This window comes from Echeneis naucrates, chromosome 11 (assembly GCF_900963305.1).
Source record: "Echeneis naucrates chromosome 11, fEcheNa1.1, whole genome shotgun sequence".
NCBI classification, from domain to species: Eukaryota; Metazoa; Chordata; class Actinopteri; order Carangiformes; family Echeneidae; genus Echeneis; species Echeneis naucrates.
Genome location: NC_042521.1, coordinates 17,428,332 through 17,450,269, shown reverse-complemented (window position 1 = coordinate 17,450,269; position 21,938 = coordinate 17,428,332). Strand labels below are relative to the sequence as shown.

Genomic DNA, 21,938 nt, shown 5'->3' with positions numbered 1-21,938 from the left:
AAACTTCAGTGCGTTAGTTAGGCTTAGTTACAGTCAATCCATTTTGCTAGCATTCAGTTTTCATACCTTCCATAATAACTGATATCATCAATTATGTTTTGTGTGAATTTGTGTGAACAGAAATTTTTACTTATGTTTACTTACTTATATGTGCTAACGTTTGCTGCCCAAAACCAGGCACTCAGAATATTTGCTTTAGTTTTAATTATGTTTAATCCATCTCAGAACAGGTTCTCATTACCAAACAAACAAGCAAAAATAAACTTCTACAAACGATCCCACCACTAGCCTTCTGTGGCTGCTCTCTAACGTTACCTAGCTACATAAGTGAAAGTTAGCAATGCCCGGGCTCATGGAAACCGTGTGGCTTGTCTTGCAAGCACTTTATGTGAACTTTGACTTATTAGTGTCTAAATACATTGTGTACAGTAATATTATCGTATGGTCTGCCGAGTCTGCCTGGTCTCTTTCTTTAACGTTTTGCAGGCCACGCCTAAGTCCAACTGTCCAACTATGAGCAAGCCCTTCCGAGGGGGGTCGTTTTGGCCCGTATCTGTAGAAGAACCGTTAAGTCTTAAGTCCATTCGCAACCACTCGGCCATTGGAGTTTCACAGCTGTTTACTAACTGACCAGAGAAACTGAGAAGAAATAGGGCAGACAGAGCTGGCGAGCGAACCAGCTCTAGTAAAGCCCTCTGAGACAGCAAGATGAAACAACCAGGAGATCACAGGAGCTGGATGATGAGGCTGTGGTGGTATATATCAAGATGCACACAGAGGTGAAGAGCTGGTAGTGGTATCAGGGATAGGATAGTTAGCCAGCCCCGAAGTTTTCACTGGGTGGCTGCTAATGCACTTTTGATTTGTGCCACGAAGAAGATTCCCCTTCGCAGCCCACTTCCACGTCCATCTACTTACTCTGCCTGATGGCTTGGACTCTGACTTAGGCTCAGGGTTTGGATCAAGGTTAGATTTATCTTTTTTGGGGGGTTGGGGGCTGCAAGTAGCAAAAAGTCCAGCTTTTATCACCAAATGGTGTCTCGAGGGAGATTGCGCTCAAGTGTGTGTGGTCCACAATCTTATCAATGAGACAAGTGGGCCATGACTAAACTTTTCCATGTTTATCGGCCTCAGGCAGCCAATCGATTATTACCCTTTACTTAAGGTAAGACCGTATGTATCTTATTGTACACTGAATTAATTAAGAGGTACATACTGACAATTGACATACTCTTCTTCCCAGTGAGACGTCACACCTGGTGGCAGTCCTGATTTGAACTGAATTTCTTTGATCATAATTACCCGACTGTCTACTACTGAAATCAGGACCAACCCAATTAATTTTTTTTTCTACAATCAGATTTGCAACACAGATTGTCTTTTCATAGATTGCTCTGTTTGCGACAACTGTTGCTACTGTTTTGACAAGTGGAATCTGCTGCTGTGCTCAAACACCTCACTAAAATACTTCTCAGTCAAGGACAATTCTATCATTCATCATTTTGGACGAACTGATGAGTCACCAAAAACTGAGAAAGCTGGGATAGCCTATGAACCATGGCTGTAGGAATTAATTTTTCTGTAATAACATTTAACTGTTATTACTTATCAGCCAAATCCATTCTCATATTTTTTTATCAAATACGGTCTACTCTCAATCAAAATGACAGTTTACTTTGCATTATCTCAACTGTGAGGTGTCGGAGACAGTAATGCAGTGACAGCTTTATTATTATTATTTCCAGCAAATGACAGGCTTTGAGAAGCTGTCATCCTTTACTTTTCAACTGTGACGGATTCCATGTTGGTTAAAGCTCATCACCAATGGTGTTCAAAAAATAATTACAAAATAGAATAAAGAACAAGTCTTTAAATGAGTTATGTTGAGTTAAGTTTAAATGACAAAATACATTTTTCTTAGATGGCATTGGTGACAACACATTATTGATCTGCTACCACAGCAGAGAAAAAAAAAATGGATGTTTTAAATTAAAGTCATTAAGTTAATGGTTTATGCTGTGGCAGTATTGGTGAATGGTAAACAGAAAGCACTTGCATAACATTTTCTTGTATTCCAAGTTTTCAAATGGTTTACAAAGGTAGCAGTACACATCCATACACACACGAACACAAAAAAGCTGATGGACCTGACATAAGAGCCAAGTTTCCGATCGGTATCACGCTCGAGTACACTGTGACGTGAAGTGGTGGATCTTGGAATCGAACTTCCAACTGTCTGATGACTGGATGAATGGTTCTACTTTTTCCAACTAGCCTAATCTCCAACAGCTGCCTAATAAGAAGTTTGGTTATGTTTGGTATTTGCCCAAAGACACCTTGACTGGAGCAACAGGGGATCGAACAAGCACCCGTCTGATTAGTGACCCTACCTTCTTTGAGCCTATACAACCTGGTGATCCCCACACCACAGGTTATTTGCCATCAGGAACCTGTAGCTCCCTGTGTTTAAGTCGGGCATTATGATGACTTTTGGAGGTTTTTGTCTCCATCTCTGAACTGATTTGGCCCTACATTTCATTTCTTTGTGCTAATTAACTATGGTTCGTCTTCCAGATGAGGTTAAAGAGTGAAATAGCATTACTCTATGTGTGTAATTCTGCAGCGTAAAGCGGTAAGCCTGTTTCAGTATACGCAGTGCTGCATTTGCATTGACAGTGAAAGCGGCAATGTCGGCACATTTCACTCAGTGTGTGATGCTAATCGGTGCATCTTCGCTGCGTCAGTGTAGAAACACAGTAATGACTCTGTTGTTGTCAACGGTCTCCAGGTTGTCTGCTGGGCCCTTGAGTCTCACCTGGGGAATTCATTAACTGGAGTTGTCAGCTGCAGTCAGACTCGTATTGTTTGCTGGCCGTTTAGGTTCCGTCAGTATTGCATTCATGACCAGCTGCTGTTGGTTTGCAGATTTCCCATTTGCATGGTATAAGCACTGTGTCACTTTGTAAATGGCAAAATCTGCATTGCCTTTTGGCTGCAGTGAACAGTAAACAGCCGCAGTGTTCCCACCAGCTGAGCAGATCACACACTACAGCCAGAGATATAAAGACGAGCAAACAGCGAAACCAATCTGTGCCCTCCCAATCATCTAGTGCGACCGCACTTCACTTCTCTTGTATGTGCGATATCATCTGAGGTCAACGTGGTTCTGGGTTGCATTATCAGAAAAAAAAGGAAAAAAAAAAGAATAAAGGACAGAAAGCAAATGAAGATCTGAAAGATCAAATTACGACTCTAAATTGAAAATCTTGGATGACCTTCTTCACATGCCCTGGAGGAACAGGGTCAAGGAAAATAGTTGAGCTCGCTCTCACCAATCATACAATCTCATTTAACATCAGCAGAAACCAGACTATTAAGCTTTACTTGAAGCGGGTGGAGGTGGTGGCGGCGGCAGTAGTGGGAGGTAGACAGCATTAGATAAAATTTTGATGAAAATGCATCAGGTTTTGCTTGGCCTTTTCCAAGGAAAGATGGTGTTGTTATTGTGTAGAATGGGCCCGCCCGAGTTATACAAAGTGTTATTGATGGCGGTGGAGGGAAGCTAACGAAAAATGACGAAGACAAACATAGAGATAAAAGCCCTTGCTATCTCTTCCTCTTTTTTTGCTGCGCTTCCCCACCCATTCTTTCCATTTCAGCTCCTCTGTTTTTTTTTTTGTTTTTTTTTTCCTCGGTGTAAGTGTGATAAAAGCGGGCAGACCTATGACTCAGGTTCCCGCCCCACATTCTGATATGAATTCAGGGAGCTGAGGCCATCCCCTAATCTCTTAATGCATGTTCCCTCGCCCTTGGCAGGGTCATGGGAGAAATAGATGAAGCCTTATCAGCTTTTATGGATTCATGGAGAATTTCCCAGCGCTGGATTTATTTTATTTATTTTTTCTTACACCAGCCTGCGTGTGTATATACAGTATGTGTCTTTGTGCATGTGTTTGTCCTCAAGGATGTTGAAAAAGGTTATCGGAGCCAATAATATGTTCATGAATATTATCAGCTTTCTAATTACCGCATCAATCATGTTGACTTACTCCATCGAGGTAAAATGAATGACACAGGGCTTGTTTTGAGGCATCTGTGCCACCTTGAGCAGCTGATCCCTCATCTGTCATCTTAAGCTTGTCTATGATTTAAAGTTGCCTCTATCAGTATTATCATATCAACAATTCAATTCAAATGTCTGTGAGCAACCTGAAAGATGTTACCAACTATGAGCTGCAGCTTGATTCATTTATACATACTTTTTTTTTTTTTTTTTAAGCTCTTTGTTTTGGGTTTCTAGTCCACAACTTCAAACTTCAACCAAAATTTTCATCAAGGTCTTTTTCCAACAGCTCCCACTAACCAACTAAACAACACAGTGTCTGAACTTGGTTTGTCGTTTGACTGTGTCATAGGCTGTTTGAATTATGCCTTGCATCCTATGGTTTCATCCCATAGATTTTTAATACAACCCGGCCAATATCTCACTAAATTTAACTCAATAAAGATACTCTTATTAATGTTTTTCTGTTACTAGAGTACAACTATGAAACCATAAGGTGGCCCATTTAGATGACAGGTTGACCAACAGTCTCCTCCAAGCTGCTGCTTTGCACTGCTGATTTGTGATACTGTGTGACAAAATCACCCACATTGTGATTTCAGCCATGTTTACTTTTAAAATGATCAGTCTGAGCAAACTTAACAGCTCATTAATGTCAGCTGCTGTGCAGTCAGCATAGAGAAGTGCGTGATTGTGAGGCAATAATGAAAGTGATTTTATTTATTTTTTTAACAATTCACCGCAGGAGGCAGCAAAGTTGAAATCTAGCCATAATGTGTTGATCTGGAAACAGTACTAGATTGCACCTAACTATTTTAAGGAGCAGCCAGCCGTGTCATCCAGTCAGTCAGAGATGTTTGTAGTTTTAGGGCAGGTCATGCCGTTTTGAGGTTGGCAGTCAGCTGGTAAACTGAGTGGAGCATTCAGCAGCTGGTTGGTGAAGAATGAGCGCGCTGAATGAGAACGGGGACAGAAAATGTCAGACTATAATAAGTCAGGTGACCATGAACGATGAGTCCAAATCACTATTGAAATTGCTCTGAGCCATTTCGGAAGATAACTTTACTTAATAAGACCCTTCTATGTCAAACCTGTGGTGCTTAGCTTGTGGAGTTAGCCCAAGAAAAGTGGTTGAGTGATATCGTGAAATAGATTCTCAAACATTCTCATCTGAGATAAATTCTGCCTTGCAAGTAAAACTGAACAGCATAGGCAGAAGTAGCTGGGTAAAGAAAAGCTGAACTCAGCGGATTAGTCATGATTAGTAGCTTCATTGGTCCATCTTTTACTAAGTCATCAAAAGCTAGCGTTAAAATAATTTTCTGTGTAACAGTCCTATCCTGCCTAACTAGCACTTACTATGCACATCTCCATTTGATTTCTTTATACTTATTAAACAGATATCATACGTAGAACTTTCACCGAAGCTTTACTGATGTCGCTCCTCTGCAAATTACTTTGGATAAAAGGATATGATAAATGAGTTAATGCAAATGTGGTGGCCTAAAGCGTATCAAATTTTCGTATACACTTAATTGCAGGTTCAAAGTAATGATCAGTTTTCCAGGACAATATATGCCATGCAGTTGAATTGTACTGTATTTCTATAGCCAACCTCTTTAACATAAACGGGGTGGACAGCATGGCAGAAAGTGTGTTTGCAATGGCATTATATCAATTTGTACATATCTTAACATGTCTCAATCTGATCTTAAATCAGAATCAGACTGATCTGAGAACTCTGGATCCTTGCAAACCATTTGGAGAGTCGAACAACATACTCTTGAATTCAGAAAGAGACCAGTTTACTTCTGGAGAAAACTAGAGCCTAAAATGAAAATAAAAATAAATAAATAAATAAAAAACTTTGACTTCATTTCATTTAGCAAATAAAACAAGTTGCTTGAAGATATTTCAATGGAATATAGAAAAGCATCACTGTAGCTGAGGCTGTTTCCTTACTCTCTCTGATGCAATCCTGTCATAAAGACAGCGGGAGACTTGCACTCCAACAGTGAGGAGGTCCAGCTCTAATAGCTGAAGAAAAAACAATTTAGCCACACCTTACTCACCCTTTCTCTCCCTGGGAGAACTTGCACATCAGAGGAAAGGTGGTGGTGCAGCGGACTAAGCCAGAGCTTGTCCAGCTTCGCCTGTGAGCAGGTGAGGGAGAGAAAATATGAACGTTGTCACAGAACACCCGCCAGATCTCAAAGGACGGCAGCTGCTGGTTATCACATCACTTCCGCAATCTTGGGGCAGGGGAAGGTGGAGCCGAGGAAGCAGCCGTGTTCAGGGAGGCTTTGCGACATGCATTTTAAAACCCCCTTATATCCAAACTGTATGTGGATTTGACCCAGCTCTTGACCTCTTTCTTTCTTGGCTTTTTTTTTTTTTTTTTTTTTTTTTTCGTTTGTTTGTTTGTTTGATTTCCTTAAACTTAAGGACAGATGACAGAAATCTAAAGACCCGAATATAAATCCAGGCTTGTGTTGACTTTCCTTTGCATATCAAATGGTGTAACCCTATCACACGAGATAAAGATTACTTGATAACACAAACTATGCGTCATATAACTGAATTCATTTCACATTTGCTTTTGCCTGAGTAAATAGCAGCTCTTGGAGGAAACTTTCTTTTTTTTTTCAGGGCACATTAAAGAGTGAAGAGACCGTCTCCACTTTTTTACCAGCCCGCTACACACTAAACTCTAAAATAACAGCACCGATTTTGCTTGATGAAACTGTCTGCACATCAGCTGTTAACGAAATACCTTCATAGATATTTTTCTTTGATGATTGGGTGATTTTTTTTTTTTTTTTGTTCTACCTTTTCTTGCAAGCATAGAACAGATGGCAAATCTTTCTGTATAAATAAATGTTGTTTGTGCTTGTTTGAGACTGTTTTGCCTCTCAGACAGAATGGATGAAAACATGGGGACAGGAAATGGTGTGTGGGAGATTGTGGGTGGAAGTACTGGAGGTGAGAAATGATGTAGAGAATGGAAAAATTAGAAGAAAATGAAAGTAAGATGACAAAGGAAGAGGTATGAACGGAGGAAGCCACATCGCACTCGTGGGAAGGTCAGTGGGATTCAGCTGCAAGCCTGCCTGTGGGCCTGTAAACTGTGTGTGTGTGTATTTTGATATGTGTCCTGCCCGTCAGTGTGTGTGGATTACAGCCATCTCTCAGGTTTAAGCATTCCCCTGGCTGCCATTATGGCCTAATAACAATGTCAGTTTGATTAATGCAGGAGGCAGCCTTCCGATTGCTCTTTCGCCCAACCACACTACCTAGGCAACTACACTACCCACGATCCCGCTGTCTCTGCTCATCCAGCCTGGCTCTACTGAGCAGCAGTCGGCTGCTGTGCTGGATGTGAAGGTTACAATGAGTGCCTAGCTTCCCCTTACTGTCCCACCCTGTCAGCAGCATCAAAGAGCCGGTGTGATGATGATCACTGGGAGATTAGAAGTTTGGGAGGAAGCAATGTCGTCCCCAAGGCCACTTTAAGCGGTCGAAGGTAATAAACGCAGACAGCTCACTGCCAGTGGTTTTGTCTCCACGTGTTTATCAATTTTTCGCTGTTCAGCATCTTTTTTTTTTTTGTGTTTTTGTTTTTTTAAGTTATAGTGAAACAATTGAGAAGCCTCTGAGGCTCACACGTATATTGTCACATAGAATATCTCGCTAGAGATATTCTGATATTTCTCAAATGAATAAACATTTCATATACTAACAGTAGCATTGCTGATTCCTTGTGATATACAACATTTACTATTTGAAATAATTACATTTTTTATTATTTTAGTATACCTGCAATGGACTAGCAACCTGTCCTGCTTTGAGGCTCCAAAACCGGTCGAAAACCGATAAACCAAAGAAGATGAAAGAATGAATGAATCTATTATACAACAGAGTAGAATTATAAAAAAAGGCAACATATAGCATTTGGACTGGATTGTTAGATGAAAATTTGAATATGGCTCATTAGTTCTACTTGAATGAAGGCGCATTCGGAAGTTGAAACTGGTTAGAGCAGCTGAGTGCAGCCTGTCTTTAAAAGGTAACATGTCATTCATTTCCATCATTTCATTTGGGACTTTTAATGGAAACTTAAATGAAATTCTGATTCTTTTCATGGTTCTATGGTTCATGGTTTCTCAGGTGACAGAGATGTGGTAAGCATGCACTTGAAAAATCTCTTCCCATTAGACTTTACTGCACCTCCTCTTTTCACATTTTTTTCTCCCTACATCGGCAAACCCAGAATCAGGAGAGAGAACACACGACTTGCAGTAAAAGGCTCTCGTCTGAAATGTGAAGTCGAAGGTGAAAAGCCTTAAACATGCTTTCTATCTAATGACGATGAAGCAACTCCACTGTTTGTAAAAGGAAGTCAGATTGCATTAAAGTCTATGGGAAAATTTACTTACTTCTCACTTGATTTATTATCTCAGTCAATGCTTAAAATGAGTTTATGGTCTCAGTCTCTAGTTTCAAATCTTCTCCAATGAAACATGATGTTAAATTTTTTAAATGATGGTCCCATCTAGAGGAAAATCGACCACAAAGGAGGAGCTGACTGATGATATACAGACTGTACTACCCAATTAGGATAGGGTACAGAGTAGATCAGATCCAGCCCTTACTTCTCTCCTGCTCTGCCTTTTTCTCCAAATATGGTTTCTTCTGGCTCCAAAAACCAAGATGGCTGACAACAAAATGACTAACTGGAGACTTTATAACGGCAGCTCACAGACCAATGGTTGATGTCACAGTGGGCTGACACGTGGGCTGGGCTTCAAGTTGGACAAAGTCTTCTTGGTATGTGCTCTACTAAGTGATTGTTGTTGTAGTAAAATATGCAGCTGAAGAATAAATACTAGATATTTATGTCCCCCAACAAGTCCTGATCACATGACTTGTAGTGCTTATAGTTGCCTGGATTCAATGCCAAAGCCTCAAATGTCCAACTCATAGTTCTCCGCATTCTGTTTCCACTCTGATTTTACTCTGACAGTCCTGAGCAGAAGCACTCATTCCTACCTAGACATTGGTACTTTGGGACCACTCTCTCCATAACTTTTGTTTAGCTCATGTGGAGTACTTATTTGGACAGTGCTGTCTTGTTTTTTTTGTTTTTTTGTTTTTTTTTTAATGATACAATATATGTAAATAATTAGAAAGTTTAGAAATTCAACTTTTAAATTAAAAATCTCAGAACTCCTACATTGTATTCTGAGAAAAATCTTTCCCAGCTGGGCTTCAAATTGTTTTATGGTTGTGCATTGGTTTTCATCAACTGATAGCACCAGCACAACACTAAATGGATATGTCGCTGGATCTGGCTGTGCTGTGAGTTTAATTATATTCCCACGCACTAACTGTGTTTCAATTTTTCATTTACACCATGACATAGATCGATGGTTGGCTGTGTCCATACTTATACAACCAGAGCTACATCCAGGCGACTTCTCTTTTCCTTTGTCCCATTCCTGAGTAAATGGCCGCTGTGCATTTGTTGTGTCTATTCTCTTTTATTCAGAGCAGAGTTTATGGTGAGGGGAAGGTTTGCTTTGGAGCTGGCTCTGCTGGATATGCAGTAGTGAAAAGAAAAAGATGGCAGAGCCTTTTCCTCAACTTGTTTTTTGTTTAGCTTCCATCAAGAAAAACTTAAGGGCATCCTGTGGAATTTTCCTACAAGCATAAAAAAATTATTTTCAAATTGAACACGTTCTCTGTTCCATACGAAAATCCTAAATAAACCCTAACCCAAATGTTTTCAGATAATTTCCTTCCAATTAAAGTACTTGAAGAGCCAATATTTTAAACCCAGGTTCATTTATAGCTGTGTTTACTTGTTTGCATTCTGTGCTGGCACCGTGCTGCGTACATTGGCATGTTACCACCACCTGTAGGTCAGTGGAGTCAACTGTCACATCATCTGCGTCACCCACATGCATGTGTGCTTTTGATAGAGAAGATAAACGAAAGTGGAACAGGTAAAGAGATTATGCAAATTTTGATGTTAAATACACAAATCGCTTTTAAACATCAATTTCTCAATTTTGTCTTTGTGTTTTTATTTTTAAATCGTTGCGCATCTCCCTGTTCATTTCACCACGGTCTTCACGGCAGCACTGGGAACTCTGCGCTGTGCTCTGAACTCTGAACTTAAGTCCAAAATGAAAGCCCAATCTGACACCCAGTGCTGCAGCTTTGAACCACACCAGATCTGAGGCAGCTGTGAAACTGACGGAAGCCCTGTGAAAGCAGGAAGCGGGGGAGCAGAGACAAATACAGACAAATAGCCAGAGAGGATTGCACAGATATTCTGGGTAACAACCTTGAGCCTGTCAACTTTGGCTCTCAGGCTCGTTTTTCGGGGATTTAAAAATAAAAAGAAGGCACTCGTTCTTCAGTGGCTGAAAACTAACATGACATATCTATCCCGGGCTGAGGTGTTACAGGTGAACCCCAAAGATTTGGAGCTTGTTATTTTTCTTTTTTACCTCACTCAATTCAGCCTGACAGCTGAAAATGCTGAAATGGCTGCTATTGAGAAAGATAGCATACAGCTATAGCAGCTGCTCTTTAAAAGAAGTCTCACTTTCCAGACAAGGTCAAACTTTGTCTATTCAAAGCATCTCATGCTGCAGTAATATTTGAAAAATAACATGACAGTGCGTAATTAATAAATATACATTCATGTACTCTAACCTGCTTTCCTCCTCAGGGTCCTTCATGATGGTCAATTCCTCGCAACATTTTGGGGGCCAGCGGGCTCAGCTTCTCCTCCTGCCACTCAGTGAGAATGACACGCACTGCATCCAGTTCAGCTACTTTCTCTATAGCCGCGACGGCCACAGCCCTGGGGATCTGCAGGTCTACATTCGGGTCAATGGCGGCCCCAAAGGGAGTGCCGTTTGGAATATCTCAGGCTCCCAGGGACGCCAGTGGTACCAGGTGGAACTCGCTGTCAGTACTTTCTGGCCCAGTGAATACCAGGTAAGAGTCTTTAAACAGCGGCATGAGATCAGAATTGGTCTGCATTAATCACAGGGTGAGTGTCGTTAAAGATTTAGCTTAGATTATTTTGAGGGGATGACAGGCAGAAAAAAAGCATGGGCAGGTTCAAACCTGAGTCACTTTGGGAATGTATTGTCTGGGACTCCACCAAAGTTGCTTTCTTTCTTTTTTTTTTTTTTTTTGTCACTGACCAATCCAATAAAAACTGAGAAATAACAATAATAATAATAATTACATAAATAAATAAAAATCCATATTTTACTATGGAAACTCTCCTCAACCCAACTGAGGTAGAATTCCTGTTTTTTGGGGGGAGCTTTGCGAGTGGTCTGTGATTTTAATTTTAAGTGGTCCTTGATCTGAAAAAGTTTGAGAAACACTGATCCATTCAGTAAATATCACGCCAATAGACTCTGCTTATTTTGTCACCTTGGTAGATTTAGGTTTTCACAATTCATACATAAAATGTTTTATATATGCCCTGAAGTTAATAGGTTTGCCTATGAGAGATGTGATAAAATGATGACTCAAGTGGAAAGTGCCTGCTGTTAAAAAAACGAGCATTGCCATTAAATGTTATTCTGCTGTTGCCAGGTGACTGTGTAGTAAACCTACACCATCTGCTATTTGTATATTAAATGTCTACATCTGACAATTTTGCAAGCTGTGCTTGGGCTGGATGAAAGCTGAAGTCAGCTTGTGGCAGTAATGAAAAAAAAAAAAAATATATATATATGTATTGATTTAGGCAAAGGCAAATATGAAACATAGAAGCTTCGGACACTTTTATTTTAGAACCATTGACTGTACAGTACCAGAGCAGTTTATTCTGAAGAGAGCACTGTAAAGTGAAGTCTAGAGGATTTTGGGGTTCAAGGTTTTAAACAGAAGGTTTCCCTAAAAACTAAAGTTGCAATGTCTGACAGACAGATAGTCATCAAGGAGTGGAGGATTAAGTTGTATCCAATGACTGTTTACAATGATGGGCATGAACACTAGGTCTGATAAGTGTAGCCATTTCTAAGGTACACACATTCTATCTAACAACCATCAGGGGACAACTCCACTGGCCATTGAAAAAAAGTCAGATCGTATTGATGTCTATGGGGAAAATCACTGTACTTCTTACTAGGTTTATTAGTTCAGTAAATGTTTTCCTAATGGGTTTATGATGTCAGCCTGTACTTTAGAATCTTCTATCATACAATGTTGTCTCAATGTCAATGTCATTCAAGCCACAGGCAATGTATTAATCAGGACAGACTGCAGAGTGAGTCAGATCCAGCCCTCGCTCCTCCTCAGCTCTACCTTCTCCTGCAAATATGTTTTTTTCTGGTTTTAAAATAACCAATATGGCCAATGGCCAAATTACGCACTACAGATTCCAAAATAGTAGCTTGCTTGAGCATGACCAATGCAGATATATCTCAGTTCTCCTCATTCATTTTAACCAGACCTTTTTGTATATATATCTTGTTCAACCATCTACTAACACCAACCTGATGGTAATAAGTTGATTTATGGTTTTAGCCACTTATAGAAATCATAGAAACTGGTCAGAGCGCCACAAATATATTTTCTTTCCCTTCTTTCTTTCATTTTTTTTTTTTTATTATTATTATTATTATTTTTTTTTGAAAATACTCATTTGTTGTTGTAAATAAGACATTGGTGTGGGTCTGGATCTGTGCTCATTTTTCAATACTGAGGATATTTTATATAATTAAAGACAGAAATTATTGATGGTTGAACGGCTAATGAATGTACCTATCAGCTGCTGCTTACCACTGAAATGGAAATGATGCTGATTATGGCTGGATAAAAAACTATTGATCTTTGCATTTTTGTCTTTTCGCATCTACACTAAATGTTAATATGTCTGCAGAGTTTGATTGTCCAGTAAGTGGTTCTTTTAGGGCTGCATCCAGCAAACGCCTTCTATAAAATGACTGAGGGAAGGTCGCATTAAAAGAGCAAGGTGATATCTGGCTGTGTGGACCCACTGCAGTTTCATGACTCAGGATGGTTACTGACACTTGATGTGTTGCAGTGACTCTAGAACATCAGTCTCCCATCTCGAGGGACAGATAGAAAGGTTTGTTGAGCAGATATTATCTATGAGATGTGAGGTGGCAGAAATCAGTGGAGCTGTGTGGGGATTTTACATCAGTCTGGCCTGTTGTCTGCAGATATCAGGCTGATGTGTAGAGGATGAAATGGTGAGACTTTGACTTTTTGCCCTGTCTACGCTCAAACTGATAATTAAAGTCAGTGTTTGAAGCATCTGCTACTGGCCATCCATGCATATCTGTATGGGACAGCATTTTTATTTTTTCAAATCTACAAAAATATTGACACACCTGCAAGTGCTTTTTGTTGTTGTTGTCATTTTTTTTTTTCAACAGTTTTGCACATAAGGGCCTGAAAGGAATATTGATGTGTCATATCTTAGTTGTTTTCATTTTGCCAAAGAAAATCAATCTCTTGTCAAAAGTGTGAAAAGTTAAGCTATAATGTGTTGCTCTTTTTCTGAATATACAAATAAATTTCCCAGGATAAATTCGAAAAGAAGCTCCTCACAACACTGGGATTTGTCTGATGAAATCGAATCAGCAAGAATGAGTTGAGTTCAATTAAAAAAGGATTAACTCTAGACTTTATGAATCAAAATCAAAATCAATCGATCAGATTAGTACATCGCTGTTGGATCCAGCCAGATTTTCTGAATTTTCTGTTAGTGTGTTAGTAGACTTACGGGTGACCATCAAAGATGAGGTGAACATGATTTTGGTGTTAAAATGGATCAGGCCTGACGAGACTGATAAATTGGCAGACATTCTGATAAAGATCTTTTGAACATATTTGATTTTTTTTTAGCCACCACTGATATCACCATAATCGCTGGTCTATACTTGTAGTTTGTCTCATCTTGCAAACTTCCCCTCCTTATTACCTGTGACATTACAGAACATTCTACTATGTGGACTCTCACCAAGACTCTGTTGTTTTGTTGTTGATTCTTTTCTTTTGTGTGTGTGTCCTCTCATTTTGGCCTTTTCAATGCAAATGTCACTGCATATAAACAGTGCTGGGTGGCGTCCATGTTTTGATGCAAGAACAGGTGACAGTTGGTCTTCTCTTGGGATTGACTGGGTCATCTATTCCTGGAACACCAGTCTTTGGTGAGCAGTCGCTCAGTGTGTTGGTGTAGTGGTTCTCAGCTTTAACCAAATCAAAGCCCACTTAAAAATCTAAAATAATTATGGTGGCATCTAACCAACACCCTAACAGAGGCTATAGAACAGGCTCTGAAGATTCTTTTAATTTTAAAAACGTTTGGAATTAAAATCAGGGGAATATCAATATCTGTTTGTTTGTTTTTTTTTTAACACCTGTTGATTCACCATTTGACTCTTGACTCTTCCCATTAGATAGGCCATTGTACCTAGACAAAGAATATTTGGTGGAACCTTTGGAGTTTTTGACTAGTCTGAAGCTTTGTCTCAATCTTTAGTGTTGAGCACTTTTTTTTTTACTTAATTTTAATTGTAAAATTATCATGGTAATTGCAACTGTGCTACACATATTGGCTAGTTCAATTCTTCAGTATTACTCCCTTGATTAAAACCTTGGTGCCAGAAACCACCAGCTGCTTCATCGAGCTGTTCTGTGGTCACCAAGTACTGAACCCTGGCTAATGTCAGCTTCAGCAGCATTATTATCATCCTCCCCATCGTTCAAGCACCAGGGAAGGATTACCAAGTTGCTGGGGTGTCATACATCATGATGGCTCAATAGGTGTGTAATGACAGTGGGCTTGTGTTTGTATTGTATCTTTATTTATTAGTCAATTTACCTGCTTACTGCAGTGTGATCAATAGCTCAGTTTGATGCCTGTATTGTCTGGGAAGCGTTATTAGCACTGTTGTGTAGCTTGTAGGATTGCGAGGACTGGATGCAGCCCTGCCTCACCTCATTACGGAGTATAATTTATCCCCTAATGTTCCCTTTCTTTCCACCAAGCCTGCAGTCTCCCACAACCCCCACGATTGGGTCCCGCCCCAAAAGAGGCGTTAATGAGAAGGCTTTGGCTGGTGTAAGGGATTGTAAAGAGCGTGGGTCCGCTGAACAGTCAATTGACCGCAATTCCATGTGACCCTCAATGCGGGGAGCACTCCGGGTGTTTGCTTCCATAACCTTGGCGCACTCTGGGCCCCATCTCAATAAATCAAGAGCCAGTTAATGAGATTAGAGGGCTGCACAGATCAATGAGGACAGCCTGCACTCTACCATCCTCGGCTCTCCTGTCCTGGGCAACTCTCACAAACAGCCAAACTGATTTAAAGTAATGATTTTCTTCCCCACCCCGCACCCCAGCAAAGGGGCTGGAAGGTGCGTGGGTTGGGGGATTGCTGTAAAACAGGAGGAATTGAAGCGTACAATCAGACAAGTTTGCCCAGGCAGGGAGTTTGCTTAGTGCTGCAGTGTTTACAATTTGGGAAGGTGTGCATAAGCAATGTAATCTACTACGCTGGTGATGCATGTCCAAGCTGACTGATTGATGAGAAGTTGCTGTTCTCTGATGTCCTCCTGCCAGGCAAGTAGACACAGGACAGACTGCATTATTTGTCTTATAAACCGGGATGATAGACAGCAGGTAATGAAGCGGGTGAGGTTGCGCAGATGAATGAAGAGGTTTAAACGTAGGCCTGAAGGAATTAACTGTGTGTATCTGCTGTGTGAAGGACAGGAGTGAGGCCGGTTGCTTCTTTAAACTCAACCCGTCTCCACCTCCCCTCGCCAGCTTCCACCGTTACAACTCAAGGATCAGTGTAGAACCCCATGGGGGCACACGCATTCACCCAGACCCATCGATAAAGATCAGTGTCCAGCACTGCCAGCCAACAGATTGACCCCTGCAGGCCACTGAGGAGTGGACTGACACAGAGCGCGGAGTACCACTTCAGAGGGATCCAGGCTTGGTGGAAAATTTAAATATATCTATTAATCAGTGAGCATCAACACCCCCTCAGGAAACACCAACTGCTACAGAGATGTGCTGGACTGTGATCAGAGATGTGCCAGTCTTTTGCCCCAAGGCTCTTCTTCATATGAGATTTTAAAAGTCAATGCCAATATTTCTGGATTCCAGATTTCCATTGTTGATAGTGGATTTTGTGTTAAAATGTGAATATTTTCTGCGTCATCCAGAATTTCCACGGTGCAAAAGCTTCACTGATAAGATGTAGATCAATTCAGAGAGTCAAACTTCAACAAACCATTACTTATTGGACTGTGGGAACGAGTAATAGTTTCAAGGAATCATATATCAGTCTTCAGAAGCATTGGCCAACTGGTCAATGGCAATTCAGTGGCTTAGCACTGCACTTCCATAAGTATTATAATCTGATGCCACAGATGTTCAAAACTCCAAAAAGTATCATCATTATGACCGCATCATTCAACCTCCATTCACACTGAAATTTTGATCTTAATTTATATTCTCCAAGCCCGGGTATCTATGATAACATCCTGAGGGCTTATTTTCTCTGACTTTTCATAGCTCCTCTGGAGCTCCAAAGGAAATAATAGAACAGTGTTCACAGCTGAATACCTGCCTCCGGGAGCGAACTTGGCTGACCTTTATGTTGAAAATTTGAGCAATCGCTGCAGACATGAGACAAAAATTCTGATCATTAGCTCCAGTCCTCCATGCTACCATGTTAGTACTTTGTCATTTTTTGTTTTCATTGATGTTAAAAACCAAAAGACACAGCTGTCAATCATCCTTTGTATTATGCATCTGAAATCTACCTTCCCGGTGCCTGTTATGTTCAGTGTTATGATGGACACTGGAGTTAACTTATACCCAAAGGTGTTACATCAGTTGATGGTGTGTTGATGGTCACAATGGTGGCTAGATTAGTTTCAAATGCTAGCCACATTTGTCATCTTGAAGAAACAAAAAGAATTTTCCAATTATAGTTGAGCATTTTGAGAGTGCATGCTCACAATACTCCCCAACCTTGGAAAAATACTTAACTTAACCCTCTTAACCCCAGAGAAAAATATACACTTCCAGTAATCACTTTGCCTTGAGAGTGCTTTTGCTCTGTGACGATTTAACTGGAGCAGATCACTAGAGAAATAGCTTTTTTATCTGCTGCTACACTTGTGAACACAAACAGTTCAGTCTTGGATCACTCTGACTCTTTGACTCAGTGCTTTACTTCTGTGTCTTTATCCAGTCATTCTCATTCTTCATCTTCAACAGCGATGTGTAGAGTTATGTGTCTACACCAGACACTTCTATTGGCTCCAGTGCATGATGTTACATTCAGATGCCTAGCTGTCAGCTGCAAATGTATGTTAAATGTAAATTGAATTTATATGAAATGCAAATCAGATTTTTCACTAGCCCTGCCCCAAAAAAATGAAGACTTATGGTCAATGTAGAGTAAACACAAGAAACTTCTGCGACAAAAAATAGATCAGACTCAGTGTCTCACTCCCTTACGATGAAGTTTCGCCCTGCCCTATGTGCCCTGAAGATAATATTAAATAGGCCAGTGAGCAGTGATAGCTAACATGTCTTTTGGGTCATCAGAAAGCGGGTTATGTGAAAATGTATGTATGTTAACACTGAGATGAGGGAAACTGAGTTATCGGTTCCAGAAAGAGGGGTATCTGAAACTCTGGTAACAGACTCTGTGAACATAACCTGCTTGCTGGCAGGTTTTCTTTAAGAAACCCTGAGTTTCTACCTGTCTCCTCCCACATTCCCTGCCCATTCATTCCCAAGCCGAGTGATATCGAAGTAATTCGATAATGAAAATCAAGTAATTCGAAATGCTTTACGTGGTGAGAGATTAGATGTCCTGGTGTTTCCAGAGGAGTATCTGTCATTTATCTCAATATCGTTCTTCAGCCATACAATCATCCTCGCACACCGTGGACGTGCGCTCACATCACAGCAAATTTTATGCGTGGCATTTTTTTTTACCCCCCCATGTGGGAACCTCCTTTCACCGGTGTTTCGTGTAGTTAATCCCACGACACCTCCAGGGGGATAAACAGTGACCACTGTCGTCCCAGAGTCACCCCCTTAATGCCAGCCATCACTGCTCCTCACATCAAGATAGTTATCTCACACAGCACTACCATCAACTACTCTGACCTCTCACCAACTGCACCAGTGAAAGCGGGGTGGGGATACAGACCTTGGTTTGGGTAGGGGGCATGAAAGTGTAGAGGGTGCAGGAGGTCTGCCCAAAAAAAAAAAAAAAAAGAAGTTATGTTCAGATAAAGATAGAAACTTCTACTTAGCTCTTGAACAACTTTGTCTTTGTGCATTGAGGTTTTCTTTGGTTATTAAAGTTTACAATGTTTGTGTCTTTAAAATTTGGGAAAAAAAAAAGAAAAAAAGAAAAACTTGTTTTATGAGTTGCTATCTTTTATTGAATGACATATATTTGGCTGAGGATGTGCTGATTCAGAATATTTGAAGACTGGGTTACAATAAATAGATGTCATTAACATCACAAGGGAAAAAAAAACATAGGTGTGAGAAAACTGAGAAAATCTAATGTGCTAATGTCCTAAAGGTCTAAACAAAAGAAAGAAGAGATTTAGCGTCCAATAGTGCAAGAATTATTACTATTTCTTAGCCCATACGCAGCATTTGTTACGTTCACTCAATTTAACCTGAATCTGCTGCATTGCCAAAATTTTCTGTACAATTAAGTTTTAGAAAGAAAAGTCACATTGTTGTGTTTCATGGTGCACGCTATGTGTCGTGAAACACCATGTGCCAAAACCACTCATCTTTAAAAACTAGTCTTGTTTAGTAATGTTGCTCATATAAAACAATTACGGTACCATCAAATAAAGCTCCCTTTGTCTTTGTGTCTCTCATCCCCCCGCGATTGATTTTTTTTTTTTTTCTTTTCTCTTACCACTGTTGTCTGGTGTACCATCTCTTTTGAATCTCGTCACATCATGATTATTTTGCAGAAAGGGCAAACCTTGAAGCAATGTTAATCGTGAATATGAAAGCGATGTGGCAAAAGGATATGTGACGCATATTTGTAAAGGCACACACACAACTGTCATAAGATAGCGTAGCACAACAATACCATATTTTCTTTTAGATTTTATGCCACCAGATAAGATAAAGGCTATACATGTCTTAAGGAAATCAAACCTTTTGGTTCTGACAGTTGATATGACACCAGTTGCCAAATTGCACCTGTTTAGAGAAAAGTATTGCTGCTCCTTCTAAAAGGTGTTATCCGTTCCTTCCTTTCTCATTTCCTTCAATAAACACTTTGACATTGGTGGCTCTATGTCCCCTGGAGAGGGCTTTGCAGAGTGAGCAAACACTGGCTGCTGGAGGCAGATACCAATTCACTCATTTCCTTCACTCGAAGAATAATTACCTGACTTCTGCTTGCACATCTCTTGCGTTTGGCTTCCCCCCCTTTGCCAGTTGCGCTGTTAGTCTTGTTTAGAATGTTAATTCCAATTTTAACTTGCACTGTCTATCAGTCCGATTGGTTCAGAGTGTGTGACCTGACCCGAGCACATGGCCCTGCACCTTCCAAGACGCCGCTTGGCTTTGGTGAACAGACCTTCCTTCCTTCACAATGTGAAGGACGGAGGAGAAAATTGATCAGACTGGTTCACTTTCCTCCCTGTCAGCTCAGATTTGGGAAGAACAGTAGGCATTAAAATGCTTGTCCTTTGGAAATGCTGACTTCTCCTTTTTGGATTTATTTTCTCCTGCTCCAGGTTGTCTCTTTCGCCCTCACCATTGTGTCCTCTTTATCTCACGGTCTTAATGCCCTGCATCTCACTGTTAAGTCCCCTCCTCTCTTAGCTTTCTCATCTCTTTCTCACCTGCTCACCTGTTTTATTGCTTCTTTGCCTGTGTCTCTTATTATTTTTATGTGTTTGTGTTGGGGGGAAATTTGCTGACATTATAGTTGGAGTCTGCAAGACTTCCATGGAATCAAACCCCATTTGTGATGTGTAGTGTTTTATCTTACATAGCCATCCAGTCAAGTTATATTTTTTAACACAGTTTTATTGGCGGTGGCAGCTTTCCAGGCTCTCCAAAGCGCAATTCACAAAAAGCTATGCATTCAGCCACTGTATGACTAAGCTGCAAATAGAAGCAGAACTTCCTGCTGCAGCTACCTCGTATTAAAAGTATTCAAATCTTAATGTTTAAAGTCTTTAACAAATATATATTCTTACAATTTACAGTGTATTCATAATGTCTATTTATTATGTTTGTTTTTGGAGTATTATTTTTTTATGCTACTGTAAGAAAATCTTAGGAAGTGAAAAAAACAAACAAACAAACAAACAAACACAAAATAACTGACAAATTGTAGCCTTACTTTTGTTACTTTATAGCTTTTGTTGTAAAACAATAATTGCAAATATGCCCTTGTCTCCAGTTAATGTTGACAGAAAATTGTAATTGAATCTGCTTCCTCACAACATAAAGGTACATTTTCTGCGAACAGATTTTAACACTGCTACCACTACTGACAACAATAAAGTAAAATACAAACCAATTAGCTTGAAGGTTGCGATGCATGTATGTATGAGTGTGTGTATATATATACATGTGTACATACATACTCATGCATTCGTAAATGTATGCATATACCTTTAATTTTCGCTGATGAAAGAGGCTGAAACTGGGATTTTCATTGAAAAAACATGTTTTTTATTCACTCATGGCTGAATGCACACTCTGCTTTATGGTCTATTTTCTTCCAAATGGGACTAACATATAAAAATAAAGTCTTGTGTTCTATTGAGTATTGAGAGTACCATAAACTCATTAGGAATGCTGTACTGTAATAAATCAAGTGAGAAGAAAGGATATCTTCACACTGTGTCTTTTTACAATCAGTGAGTGTCCCCTTGATGGTCTCGGGTTTAAGGCTCTGTAGAGTTGGTTTCACTTTAAAGATCATGAGTCCACATCCACTTTTATAGCCAATCTAGTAAAAGTGTCCATCCATCTATTTTCTGTACCATTTATCTGTGCAGGGTAGTCGTAGCTCACATAGGGCAGGGGAGGGGTACAAGTCGCTGGTCTATTGCAGACAAACAATGAACAATTATTCACAATAAAATTTCACGACTACAGGCAATTCTATAGTTGCCAATTAACCTAATGTTCACTTCTGTGGACTGCGGGAGGAAGCTCAAGAACCCAGAGGACACCCAACAGGCACAGGGAGCACAAAGAAAGGGGGGAGGGGTGGTGGTGGATGGAGCTTCCTAACAAAAATGGTCATGAAAAGAAAAAGAAATAAGTGTGAATACAAACAGAGAGCTGCTTGTGTAAACCTGGCGTGACTGGCTGCACTTTGAAAGAACCTGTGCCGAAAGCAAACAAATGAGTTGAGGAGGATTTCAATGGAATTTTATTACCGTGCGTGGCCGTGGCCGTGCGGAAAAAAACGAGCGTGAGCTCATTAGTCCCATGGCGGCCACACCGCAGTGCAGAGAGAAGTGGGATGGCTCCATTGCATGTCATATTTTCATTTTTTTACTGCCACAATGCCAATGCGGATCAATAGTGTTGGCCTCACTCTCGCTGAGGAAATCAATTAACAGAACATTGTAGCAATTTTTGTTCAACTCAAACGATTGCCTGTAAGTCGTTAAATTAATTAAAGTCCTCATGAAGATTGATGGCGTCCTCGCATCAGCCGAGAGCTTTATCAGAGCACGCACATAAATAATTTCTGCAGCTCAACTAAAAACTAAGAAATATTAATTACTGTGAACTCTCGTTTTTAATGCGATCCCTTTCACT

The 21,938-nt window shown here is 40.2% G+C and overlaps 1 protein-coding gene across 4 annotated transcripts in view; it reads left to right on the top strand.

Annotated features, from left to right (window-relative positions):
- ptprua (protein tyrosine phosphatase receptor type Ua) overlaps nucleotides 1-21,938 on the top strand; it is a 199,168-nt gene that overhangs the window by 83,340 nt on the left and 93,890 nt on the right. For all 4 annotated transcript variants that reach the window (XM_029513624.1, XM_029513626.1, XM_029513625.1 and 1 more), the window contains one exon: nucleotides 10,803-11,074. In XM_029513624.1, coding sequence (XP_029369484.1) covers nucleotides 10,803-11,074 — 272 coding nt within the window. Of the gene's footprint in view, nucleotides 1-10,802; nucleotides 11,075-21,938 lie in introns of those variants that run through there.